Raw genomic sequence first — 12,843 nt, 5'->3', positions numbered from 1 at the left:
ACCTGAAGGCCTGGTGTGAACCGGAGGAGGACGCCAGAGCTTCCACAGCTCCGGCCAACTTCAAACATGCAAACAAGACCCCGATCTAGGTACCAAAATGAAGCACTAGACGAGAGAAGTATTTTTAGACCTTTGGTTCGCCGTAAAACAACGTGTGGTGGTCGGAGATGAGTGTGCCTTCACCCATGCCAAATTCACTCCAAAACCTTGGAATTAATGAGCCCAAACTCAGTAAAACACATCCAGGCAACGACTAACATGAATAAAAGGGAAGAGACAAAGCTTACCCAACCGGAAAAACAATAAAACTCACCGGAGGTGCTCGATTCCTACGTCCTCCCAGCGACGAGAGCAAGGGAGAGAGAGAGAGATGCAGTTTGATGGTGATGATGGTGACTGTCTCCTTGAGCTGGTGCATGTGCACTGTCACGGTGTAGAAGAGGGAGAGAAATGAGAGGGTTTCGAAAGAGGTAAGAAAGAGTGCAGACAAAAAAAGAAAAAGAAGAAAAAGAAAGAAATGAAAGTCACAGGCATGTGGGGGACAAAAAGAGAAAAGAGAAGTGAGTTGGGGTGCTACCACGTGGTAGCTTAGGGATAAGGGTCAAAATTAAATTTCCAGATCTTGATTGGGTGAAAAATTGAGGACTAAAGTGATAATTCTATAAATTTTTAGGGAGAATTACAGAATTATACTTATAAGCAGGGACGGGTGTAACATACAAACTGAAAGGTACAACGAAGCAATGCTCATTATTTGAAAAGGCTAAGTTGATGTACATGGAGGAAAATGTGGGCAGGAAATTATTGCTTCGCACTAAAGCCGTGTTGGATGAAGGAAAAAAAGAAAATGACACTGTGATTGAAGTTTTGTTGCCCGAGCCTAACGATCCTGAAATGTGATTAGTTTGGATGAGATTCGTTATGAACTTAAATTGGAGGTTTAGAAGGACTGAAACTGTGATGCTGAATGAAATGCTAGTTGAAACTTTTGGACATGCATGATTGGTTGTTTAGTAGCTTAGGCACAAGCCATGACTTTTTCTTTTTCAAGGCTGGCAAGCTAGATGTACAGCGGGTAGCATCTGGTAGCTTAGGCAGTCCACAGAGCCAATATAAATCACCAAAAGGAAAAGGGGAGCTCATCAACCAAAAGAGGGTTGCATGCCATTGTCTCTCTGCCAGGAAAATGGAGTGAGAGTTTTTGAGCCGTACATGAACCACGGTTTAGTATTATTATTGTTTGTGCAATGTGTAAAACTTAGAGACACAGGTTGTTTCACTTCAATTGCATACCCATGCAACAATGAGATGCATGTATTTATAACAACTTCAGGATTACAATATGGGTTTGAAAACCCTGGATACAAGGAGCTTTTCAAAATACAAACAGAAACCCAAAGATTACATACACAGCTTGCGTACAACAAATATTTGAAATACAAGTCCTATAAACTAGGAGTAACAGAAAGGATAAGAGTTGGATCAGAATCAAACTCAGAGTGCGGTGAGTACTTCTTGACTTTGACTTCGTCTAACACAATATTCTTCCAATTCTATGTTTGATTAAAAAGTTTGTAATTGGTTAATGCATAAAAAAATTATTCACTAATTTAGTTTTTGAAGATAGAAAGTTCGAAAAAATTTGAAGCCACTCAATACTACGGGTGGTACTCCTCTTCATTTGGAAGTGAGTTTGAATCTTGTGGATGACGTATTTGATATTAAATTAGACTACCCATTATGTAGTTTTACCGAACTCCTCCTCCCCTTAGTGTAAAAATATCAATGTACTCAAAACAAAAAATAAAATAAAAAAGTATTGAGAACTAACAAAAAACAACACCAAAAGTTGAACTCAATTCTTAACAGTCACATTCCTAAACAGTAACCTAGATAATTAAACCATGCTGGACTGCTCTTCAAGTTCAACTTCATTCTCTCTTGACATCTCCTCCAGTGACTTTCCTTTCGACTCTGGCACCAAAAATGTAAAGAAGAACCCAATAACGTTGATCGCTGCAAGAACATAGAGAGCATTCTGCATTCCAATTCCAGCTGGGTACCCTGGATCAGCCTTAGCCGGGTCTTGATTCTGGGCAGCATACAAAAACCCGAAAGCCCCGATAATCGCTCCCAACTTGCCCGCAGCCGCTGAAATCCCATGACAAGTGGACCGAAACCTAGCTGGGAAAATCTCCACTGGCACAACAAACGTTGTAGCATTGGGTCCAAAATTAGGCAAAGAAAAATGTTAGAGCATACATGACAATAAATCCAATATTGTTTTCAGGTCTAATCCAGTGGTGGTATGGAGCTGCCAAGGCAAGCATGAAAACAGTCATGAAAAAGAACCCAATTAGCTGAACTGCCAACCGACCAATGCGATCTATGAGAACGACCGTGACCCAATACCCCGGAATTGTGCCGCATAGGGCTATTAGGGTTTGTGCCCTTGCGATTCTGAAAAGCTCATCTAGGGCACTCATAGAGCTTGCTGACGGCAGCCATCCGACTGCGCTGAATATGTCCTTTTGGAAAAGATTTTGGCTATAGTAAGCAATGTCTAACAATAACCAACACATAGCTGTGCCCAATAAATGTTTACCGTGACGCCTAAGAAACTCTTTGGAAAATAGACCAAAACTTGAGGACTTGTTATCTTGGGATTGCTCTTTGATTTCAAGATTCAACACTTTTGCCATGTCTTGGCACGCCTTGCTTTGATCCTTGGCTACTAAGGCAGTATAACGAGGGGTCTCCGGCATCTTCATTCTCGAATAGAAAGTTAGTGCGGCTGGAACTGCTCCGAACATGAGAATAATCCTCCAGACATAGTCCGCTTGAGGGACTGTCGACCCAAGTGGATCAACCGAGTAGGGCTCGGCATGGTATAGGACGCGAAAGATAGAAGAAATCACAAGAGTCACCAACCCACCAGCCAAGATCCCGAACCCTTGCATAGCAAAAACCGAGGCTATAAATGCCCCACGGTTCTTTTTGTTCGAGTACTCCGCCATGATCGTTGCCGAAAGTGGGTAGTCGCCGCCAATTCCAAAGCCTAGCCAAAACCGGAAAAAGCAGAGTGTGGCCATGACAGTAGTTGGGGAGTTGCCAAAAGAAAGGCCGGAACAAATAGAACAACCCACCATTAGTATTAGGGTTAAGCCATAAACACGCTTGCGGCCGAGCTTGTCCCCGAGCCACCCGAAGAAGAGCTGACCGGCTAGGGTTCCGCATAGGGCAACTCCATTGACAGCGCACGCCACGCTTGGAGGAAGGCTGCCCGGCTTTGAAGATCCGGGCACATGGTAATAAATGCGGCCCAGGAGCTTGGTGACGAGGGAGATACAGAAGAGGTCATAGGAATCGGTGAAGAAGCCCATGCCGGAGATCACAACTGCTTTTAGGTGGTAGAGCTGAGTTTTGGCGGTATCCAGCATGGACAGGACTTCGTTCTGCTGGTCTTTTACCTCCATGATTGAAGCCTATAAATTTCTCTCTCGATTAATTTGTTTCTAAACCATCTGTTGGATTGGGAGTGTGAGTTATAACTACAAAGAATAGAATAGAAGGGAGAGTGAGTCGTGCATGATTGTATTTATAGGGAAGACGGTGAAGTGTCCTATTCCAAAACTATAGTAGTCCGTTGTAGTGGTAGATATGGATTTCAATTGTTGTTGTATCCAAATCCAACAAATAAAAATCAAATCCAACCAAAAAAAAAAAAAAAAGCTAAAATCATTAAAAAAAAATAAAAAAATAAAAAATATAGGGGTGTGCTATCCACACATCTTATTAAATTTCGTCCTTTGATATTCTTTTATTCAGTTGATTCAACGGCTACAAATTAAGAGCGTATATGAAGTAAATAGAGGTGTGCAGGAGAATTGGTGGGCAGTTTTGTATATACACACACAATTAGTTACTTCCAAATTTATCCTTTGCCAATTTCTTCTTCCCATATTATATTCTGCTCTAACAAAAACAAACAGAAGCAGATGCGTGCAGGAGAATTTGTGAGCAGTTTTGTTAGAGAGAAAAAATAAAGCAAAAAGCCACAGAAAATGTGACTCCCTCCTCCCAAAACCCAGGGAGAGAGAGAGAGAGAGAGAGAGTTATTGAGAGGGATCCTTGTGCACTTGGGTAGTTCGTGAAGCTCTCTCTCATGGGGTTTTATCTGATATTCTTTCTCTTCTCTTTCATACCTCCTTGAAGCTTTCTCTCTCAAGGGGTTTCTTCTCACTTTTCCACAGTGATCCGAGCGTTTCTGAGCATTCTCGGTGCTGGAACTTTCTCCAAACTTTTTTACTGTTGAATTTCTTTTTAGTTTTGTTTTTTATAAATATTTCAAAATTAAAAATAAGGAACATTTGTGACATCCCACATCGTCCAGAGGTGTGATCCCTATATGGATATTCCCACTCTACGTAGCACGAGATCTTTTGGGAGCTCACTGGCTTTGGGTTACGTAGGAACTCCGAAGTTAAGCGAAGGGGGCTTGAGCAATCCCATGATAGGTGACCCACTGGGAAGTTGCTCGTGAGTTCCCAAAAACAAAACCGTGAGGGAATGGTAAGCCCAAAGCTGACAATATCGTGCTACGGTGGTGGAGCAGGCCCGGGATGTGGTGGACCCCGGGCTCGGGATGTGGTGGACCCCGGGCCAGGATGTGGTGGACCCCGGCCCGGGATGTGACATTTGGTATCAGAGTCTAACCCTGGCCGTGGTGTGCCGACGAGGACGTCGGGCCCCTAAAGGGGGTGGATTGTGACATCCCATATCGCCAGGGGTGTGATCCTTATATGGATATTCCCACTCTACCTAGCACGAGGCCTTTTGGGAGCTCTATAGCTTCGGCTTCCGTAGGAACTCCGAAGTTAAGCAAGAAAAGGGCTTGAGCAATCCCATGATGGGTGACTCACTGGGAAGTTGCTCGTGAGGTCCCAAAAACAAAACCGTGAGGGAATGGTAAGCCCAAAACGGACAATATCATGCTACAGTGGTGGAGTGGGCCCAGAATGTGGTCCCCCCCCCGGACGGGGATGTGACAACATTAGTATATAGAAGTTAATCAGGTTATGAAACAATACGTGATAGAATTTAAGTTTTAAGGTGAGTATACATCATAGTTAATTTATGGTAGTGAACAAAAATGGCCCTACTTATATACTGCAGGTCTTAAATCTTGATTTCCCTTCTTTATAACAATGCTTTGTCAATCTTCGAAAATTTGATTTTATTTTTTTTTTTTTTTTGAAATTTTGCAAAGTAGTCAAATTCCAAATAAAAATATGTAAGTATTGTATCCAAATTCCAAATAAAAATAAGTTTGCAACCAAAACATAGATAGAAACATGTATTGCATCCAAATCCTAAATGGAAACATGTTAAAGACTTTTATTCTAGTGTTTTCAGAAGTTTACAATTTTAACTGTCTGAGGAACTTGAGCATGCTCGAGGGGCGATCGAGCACTGCCTGCAGGAACTCGAGAGGGGTCTTGAACTGCTAAAGGGAGCTCTTGAGTCTTAAGTGCCTATATTTATAAATCTTTGAAAAAAAAAAAAAAAAAAAAAAAAAAGACGCCAAGTTATTTAAGTTAATAGAAATGTTAGGACTTGCGTCACGTAACATTTTATCAATTTTCGAATTTAAATACAAGTGTTGAAACTCCAAGTTAAACGCATACCTGAGCCCATGATATTGGCTAAAATAAATGTGCTCTCATTGTCACTAGCACAATTTAGTCGTATTCCTCTACACTTATAGTGAAAAGTTTTAGTTTCGATTCTTGTTTATGGCAAGTTTGAATCAAATTGTTATGGTTGACCTATTATGTGGCTTAACTTAAATGCCCTACCCCTTGGTTTAATTATCATTGTACTAAGAAAAATGCTCTTATATGCACGAGTTTGTGTCTTACTCTTTACAATTTAGTTACACACACTTTTTTATTTATGGTCATCAAATTGAATAAATCATATGGAATCAACGCCCAGAATTAAGCATGAGTGTTTTTAGATGCTAAAAAATTGTGTGACTTATCATTGGCTAAAATAAATGTGTTCTTGTAGTCACTAACATTACAGTGCAGCGGTATTTCTTTCCATTTGTAAGTTCTCGGTTTTAGGTTCAGTTCTCGTTGATGACGAGTTTGAATCAAATTGTTATAGTTGACCTATTATGTGGCTTAGCTTAAATCTTCTACCCCTTAATGTAATTATCATTGTATTAAGAAAAACACTCTCATATGCACATGAGTTTATATCTCACACACTACAATTTAGTACACCTTTCTTAGGTTCTCACACCCTGTTACCTTTCTTAGTTCTCACACACCTTTCCTTATTTATGGTCATCAAATTGAATAAATCAAATGAAATCAATGATCAGGATTGAGTATGAGTATAAATGACTTTATTAGCACTTAAAATAAGCCCAAAAAAAAGAATAAAATGGATCTGGAAGCACCAATTATATGAAAACCAAGTGGCGCGAAAGTCTGTTACACGTTAAATAGTTCTTCTTGCTAGCAATCATTATTGTCAAAATCAAATCTCATTAGCTAGAGGTTGAAGATTTTCAAACAAATAGAGTATAAACTGTGTAAAAGAAAGAACATCTGAAAAAATGGCATGTGTAACACCGCAGGGGCTCTCTAATTACCTGGATATCTATTCCCATCCTTATTTTCTTTGGACCAGTCGTTATTGGATGACTCGTACCACCATATAATCGATTTTGCAATTGTGTTATCGTATGCAGGAGTCAACTGATCTCCAATCATGTGTTTGTGTTTTCTGGAGTTATTCTTTCATTTACATCTTCTGTGAGTTTGACCTTGAAGTTTATTGTAGAGGCCTAATCAATGATAGCTTGTATGCGGAAGCATTTTCTCGTTCCAGATGGTCTTCCTTAAGTTGGGGACCAACGCAAATAAAGCAAGTAAGCCACTATTTCTGTATAAAGAGAAATGTCGTAGACAGAGATGACTATCGTTAGATTCATATGTTCAAGGACTCAGATTGACAAGCTAAACTTCGTTTTTTTTTTTTGGTGACGTCCCATTTAAGCAAGAGTAGTCATGTTCATATTGCACTAGGTTGTTGGCCGTTGTTGGAGTCTTTTATTTTAAAAATCTAATTAAGACCAATAAGCAAGCGTAATCGCTAGAGTCCACCATCCACATTAGCAAGGGTAAAATGTCTGATTATATGTAATTAACAAGAATCGTTATTGTTGGATTAGGCGCTTTTCAACAAGGGAGTGAGTACTGTTAATGCTGAGAAGGCAATTAAACTGGTTTTTGAGGAGGGAGAACCAGGTGAAGATAAGGAGCTAATTCACGGCCTGTCGAAGCTCTCATTGGACAATTTAGTTGTTCAGGCCTCAAGGCAGTGGCTCAGAGGTCTAGAAGTGCCTAAACAAACAAGGAAATCAAGGGTGTCATCAACTTCAGATTAAAGAAATTGGAGTTTCAGTACCCACCCTAGAGCACAATGAGGTCCTAACTTTTCCATGCCACGTAATTAAGAACAAAACGGTACTGTCCAAAACCCTCAACTGGAATGTTAGTTGTGTAGTATGTGAAGAAATTGGGGTTCCATCATAAACCAATTAGCAATATGAGGAGTAGCTTAACCTCTTATAAGCCCACGTAAGATCCCTCTCATTCTCAACAGTATGGATAGTGTTTTGGTCTGTAATGTTACTTGTTGCTGTGGCCAAAAAACAATCGCTTTAGCGGTTTAACCGTTATCAGTGCCGGACATATGTTGCGTTAGCCTAGCCTGGCTTCACCTAGTTGAGGTGGGTGAAGCCGACCTTAATGACAACATAGCTTGTAGACAACCCAAAAGTGGGCACTACTTAGCTGTTTTTTGATAGGGTTCCAACATTTTCTGGCTGAAATCAGGAACTCTCATGTCTTCATGTATTGTGAAATGAATAATTAGCTCAATGAAATTCAGTTTTTTGTGTTGCTAAATCCGAAAATTCGAACCGTTCTATTTGTTTCAATACTTTTGCCTGTTTTTGTACCTCTTAAGAAAGTATCTAAGGGTGCATTTGGAAATGCCCATGTGGAAAACTCTTCTGCTCATAAGCTAAGTGATTATTTTGCTTATAACGAATTTATTACAAGAAAACACTTTCTAAGTGCTTTTTTAGAAAACACTTCCAAGTGCTTTACAATTACAACCATAAAAACTTCTAACTTTTGCAGCCGAATATATGAAAATACTTTTAGCTATTTTGAAAAGCACTTTCGAACTGACCCTAAATGTATATCTCAGCAATGTGCTCAAAAAGTGGATGCTAATTCATGTGCAGTTGTAACGTTTTGGAACAGTTTACTTGGTTTGGTGTATTATATATATATACACACACACACATAAGTATATATATATTTATATATTATATGTACATGTAGAGGTATAATGGTCCTGCTTTTTTATACATGTGCTTCTGATCGTGACACACCAAGTCTTGTAATCCAAGATTAGTACTGTTTCTTTGCTGGAAAGCCTTGTTTTTTCAGATAAGCACATGGACATGCGATGTGGAGTTGGAATGGAGGGGGGACCATGTGAGTGCTTCGTTGGAAAGAAAAATATGTCATGTCATGGAATGAAATCTCATTCCCCTAATCCTTACATTAAATGTAATTACATAAATCCAAATGAGTAAAATCTAAAATTAGTTTCAAATTTTCGCCCTAGTTCAGATTATGTTTTTCAACTAAAAATTCATTAATTGAGGTCCTTGAATTTAACCAAACAGTGCATCACTGGTTATTCTCGTTAACTTTTGTCTAAAACTCAATTAGTATAATGATGTGACACATGTATGAGTCTTACATAAGCAATTTTACTCAAATCCATAAATGCCAATCATTGTTTAAACTTCTACATACCCCACATTTACTCACACTCATAAATACAAGAGAAACTTGTCAAGCGTCGCCGTGTGCTATAACTCTCTCATGTGAAGTCGCTGAATTAGTTTGGGCATACCGTGGCCTTGACGTCTCTGCTGATGTAAGTCCTCCCAAAAGACAGTTAAGCCACTTTCCCTTAAATGCCGTTCTTTCTTAGTGGGGAGGCAATTAATTATTTCAATCTAACCATAAATAATGAAAAAAAAAGGGAAATTTACACTAATAATCCTCTAATATTCTTCCTTGCTCTATGGGATTTTGATTCTCCCTAAAGATATATGTACATTAGTAGATGAACTATGAAGCACATTAGCTTCTCATCGAGACCTTGAATCTTCAGAGAAAGCAAATGAGCAGTTAGAAGAGCCTTGTGAAACTGCTCTCCTAGCAGGAGGGGATGCCAGAATTGATTGCAACCCTCCTCCCTTTAACAACTCTGGTTCCGGCCTTGCGCTGTCTACATGTCGAATTTCCTTGAGCATTGCAACGACATCTTTCATCATTGGACGTTCCTCAGCGCGAGTGCTGACACAGAGAAATGACACGGCTAGTGTCTGCAGCATTTCGTGCATTGTAGGATCAGATCTTCCCCTGAGCTTTTGATCGAGAATGTCAATTAGGTCTCGCTTGCTCGCCATGTGATCTCGAATCCATTGAACTAAATGGCCACCTCCGGGCAGAGTTGGGTCTAATGGATGCCTTCCTGTTAGTACCTCTAAAAGAACAACACCGAAACTGTACACATCGCTCTTCTCAGTGATACTCTGCATCGATGCATGCTCTATAATCACCGCAAAATGAAAGCGCGAAAATGATAGTTAGCGATTTAATGGTGAAAATTCGGTAAGAAGATTAGGAACTAACTATACATGGTTGAAAGTAAAGATTACCTGGAGCCATGTATCCATATGAACCAGCTAATTGAGGCCGTTGACCTGTTTTCGAAAATTCATCATCACCATTGCTGTTCACAATCCTAGCTAACCCAAAGTCAGCAAGATAAGGCTCGTAGCCAGGACCCAACAGAACGTTCATGGCTTTCACATCACCATGCAGAATAGCCGGCACGCAGTCATGGTGCAAGTACGCAAGCGCATGAGCCACGCCTAGAACAACATCGTATCTAGCTTCCCAATCTGCTCCTCCCTTTCCTGAACCATGTAGTAGTGAGCTCAAGCTTCCATTGGGGAGGTAATCGTAGAACAGAATTTTCAGGTTTCGATTTGAACCCCAACCCAAGAGGCGGATGATGTTCTTGTGCCTAATTAATCCAAGCGTTTGAATTTCGGAATTGAATGCTCCTGACTCTTCTGATGACCACATCTTCTTCACTGCTAGTGTTTCTCCATTCGGAATTGTCACTCTGTATACAACTCCAGAGCTTCCGGTGCCAATCACATTCGATGATGTCAAATTCCTGACAATGTCATCAATAGAGAAATCGAGCTTCTGGTACAAGGTCATTTCCCAGCTGTCATCTTCCCTGAGAATGTTGCTGGCTATACGCGCACTGACTAGTGTGTAGACTGCGAGCAGGAGAAGTACAGCACTGACACTAATGAGAACCGATGTGATCAGCTTCATAACTGATCTGTTGTGCCTTGATCCCATCCTATCAGCTGGAGTTGTGACTCCGCCGGAGATGTAGAGACCTTTGTTTGCAGCAAGGTCACTAAGAGGGAGTTTCCGAAAGAATGGGGTGTTAGGCAATTCACCGGATAAGTCATTGAAAGAGACATTTAGGGAAACAAGGTTTTGAAGGCTTGTGAGAGTGTTTAAGTTTCCGGAGAGCTTGTTGTGGGAAATATCAAGGATTCCTATCTTGGTAAGACCAGAGAACTCTGATGGGATTTCACCCGAAAATAGGTTGCAGCTTAGGTTGAGGGATATTTCGAGCGAAGGAATTTGACCAAGTTGCTTCGGAATTTCACCTGAGAAGCCATTGTTGCCAATGTCTAGCAGTTGAAGCTTACTGCAAGAAAGGATCTCAGCAGGGATGCTTCCAGAGAGCTGATTCTTCCCGAGATTGAGTTTTGTCAATTCGGTTAATGATCCAATGCTGTGAGGAAGCTGGCCGGTGAGCCTATTGTCAGAGATGTCAACAAACTGCAGGCTTTTAGGCAGAGTGCCAGGGACAGGACCGGTGATCCCATTTGAATGGAGATCAAGAAACTCGAGGTTCTGACATCCTGATATCGATGGAGGGATTTCTCCAACGAGGCGGTTGTTGCTCAAATCAACAAAATTTAAGCTCTTCAAGTTGCCAATCTCCGATGGAACAGTACCTGCAAGCCGGTTATGATTCAACCTTAACCTGTACAGGTTCGTGCAGTTTCCTATATCTGGCGGTATAAAGCCGGATAAATCATTGGAAAGCAGCAGCAGCTTGGTGAGATTTTGCAATCCGAAAACATGTCTTGGTATTGAACCAAAAAGGTTGTTGTAAGAAAGATCAAGACCCTGAAGATTCTGACAGTCTGAGAGACTCTCAGGAATGTTGCCTGTAAGCCTATTTTGCCATGCGAAAAATAGAGTTAAGCCCTTGAGGTTGCCAATGAGAGCAGGAATCTCCCCCGAGATGTCGTTGTTGTCAACTTCCAAATGAGTCAGGGCAGTGCAGTTTGAGATTTCAGAAGGTATAGTACCTGATAACTGATTGACACTCAACTGAAGCTCTTGAAGGTTTGAAAGCTCACCAAAACTTTTCGGTATCTGGCCTGTCAGAAGATTTTCGGAGAAGTCCATGACTGTGATCTCCCTGCAGCTTCCAAGCTCACTTGGGATTGAACCGACCAAGCTGTTCTGCCACAGCAACAGACTCTGAAGTTTTCCGAGCTCTCCAATTTGCTTTGGGATTGGACCGGTGATGGAGTTCTGGTACAAGTACAGGTTCTGCAGCTCGCTGCAGTTTCCGATTTCTTCAGGGATTGGACCGGATAGCAGAGATGTGTACAAGGCTACGGTTTGGAGTCTTTTCAGCATTCCAATTGACGAGGGAAGGCTTCCAGTAATGCTGGTTTCAGCAAGGCCTAACATGACCAAGTTGGTGCAGTTTCCAATCTCCCAAGGTATCTCACCATTGAGATTCTTGTTCCCACCTGCTCTGAAAACTTCTAGATTTCTCAATTCTCCAATACTCTTTGGAATTTCACCGCTAAGTTGATTGTCGTAGAGTGTAAGATACACAAGGTTCGAAAGATTTCCAATGCCGAAAGGGATTTTGCCTTCGAAAAAATTTGTATTGAGAGATATAGTTTGCAGCTTGTTTAGGCTGCATATTTCTTCCGGGATTTCACCCGAGAGAGAATTGTCACTGAGATCAATGATACTAAGCTCGCGATACTCTCCAAATTCTTTTGGAATCGTGCCAGTGAGATTCGTCGAAGAGAGGACAAGGGTCTTTAAGGACTTGAGATGCTGAAAGTTCGAAGGCAATGAACCTTGAAAATTCAATGCCTTCAAGGTTATCTCCTCCACTTCTCCATTGGAGCTGCAGCGAACCCCGAACCAGCTGCATGGACTTGTGTCGGAAGGATTCCATGATCTCAATGCGTCCGTGGAGCCGTTTAAGCTGTTCTTCCATGAGAGAAGAGCTTGGCCTTGTTCGTCAATGGAGTAACAAGAAGAAAAGAAGAAGAGAGAGTTTATTGAGAGAAGTAAGGTGATGGAGAAGATATTGGGAGAAAGCAAGAGATTCCTTAGAGTTGCAGGCATTGCTAGTGAGAGAAGAGAGAAGAGAGAGAGAGAGAAAGAGAGCAGCAGGTGATTTGTTTTGGGATTGTAGAGGGAGGAACCCCATGTTTTGTTTATAGAAGAAAATAGCAGAAGATCTGGATCCAAGGACTTCTTATTCTATTAATTAATATTGTTTCTTAATTTTAGAGATGGTGATGCAGATGGGGTCTTT

The 12,843-nt window shown here is 41.0% G+C and overlaps 1 protein-coding gene and 1 pseudogene across 1 annotated transcript; both read right to left on the bottom strand.

Moving 5' to 3' along the window:
- Positions 1–1,552: 1,552 nt before the first annotated feature.
- On the bottom strand, positions 1,553–6,682 carry LOC103956960 (annotated as a pseudogene).
- Positions 6,683–9,066: 2,384 nt separating this feature from the next.
- Positions 9,067–12,843, bottom strand: LOC103952258 (leucine-rich repeat receptor-like serine/threonine-protein kinase RGI4). The gene is made up of 2 exons (XM_009363810.3): positions 9,827–12,843; positions 9,067–9,717 (listed from the first exon to the last, which is right to left on the bottom strand). Exons 1-2 carry the CDS (start codon positions 12,648–12,650, stop codon positions 9,254–9,256), a joined length of 3,288 nt encoding a protein of 1,095 aa, XP_009362085.2. The 5' UTR covers positions 12,651–12,843; the 3' UTR covers positions 9,067–9,253.

This window comes from the organism of the source record quoted next, unplaced genomic scaffold (assembly GCF_019419815.1).
Source record: "Pyrus x bretschneideri cultivar Hongxiangsu unplaced genomic scaffold, Pyrus_bretschneideri_v1 Contig51, whole genome shotgun sequence".
Lineage (NCBI taxonomy): Eukaryota > Viridiplantae > Streptophyta > Magnoliopsida > Rosales > Rosaceae > Pyrus > Pyrus x bretschneideri.
Note: the sequence above shows the minus strand (reverse complement) of the source record. Positions and strands in the feature narration are given on the sequence as shown.

Coding starts and splice junctions, on each gene's coding strand:
- LOC103952258 (XM_009363810.3), bottom strand. CDS start 12,650: ATGCCTGCAACTCTAAGGAATCTCTTGCTTTCTCCCAATATCTTCTCC. Junction 9,718..9,826: donor ATATGGATACATGGCTCCAG/GTAATCTTTACT, acceptor CGGTGATTATAG/AGCATGCATCGATGCAGAGT.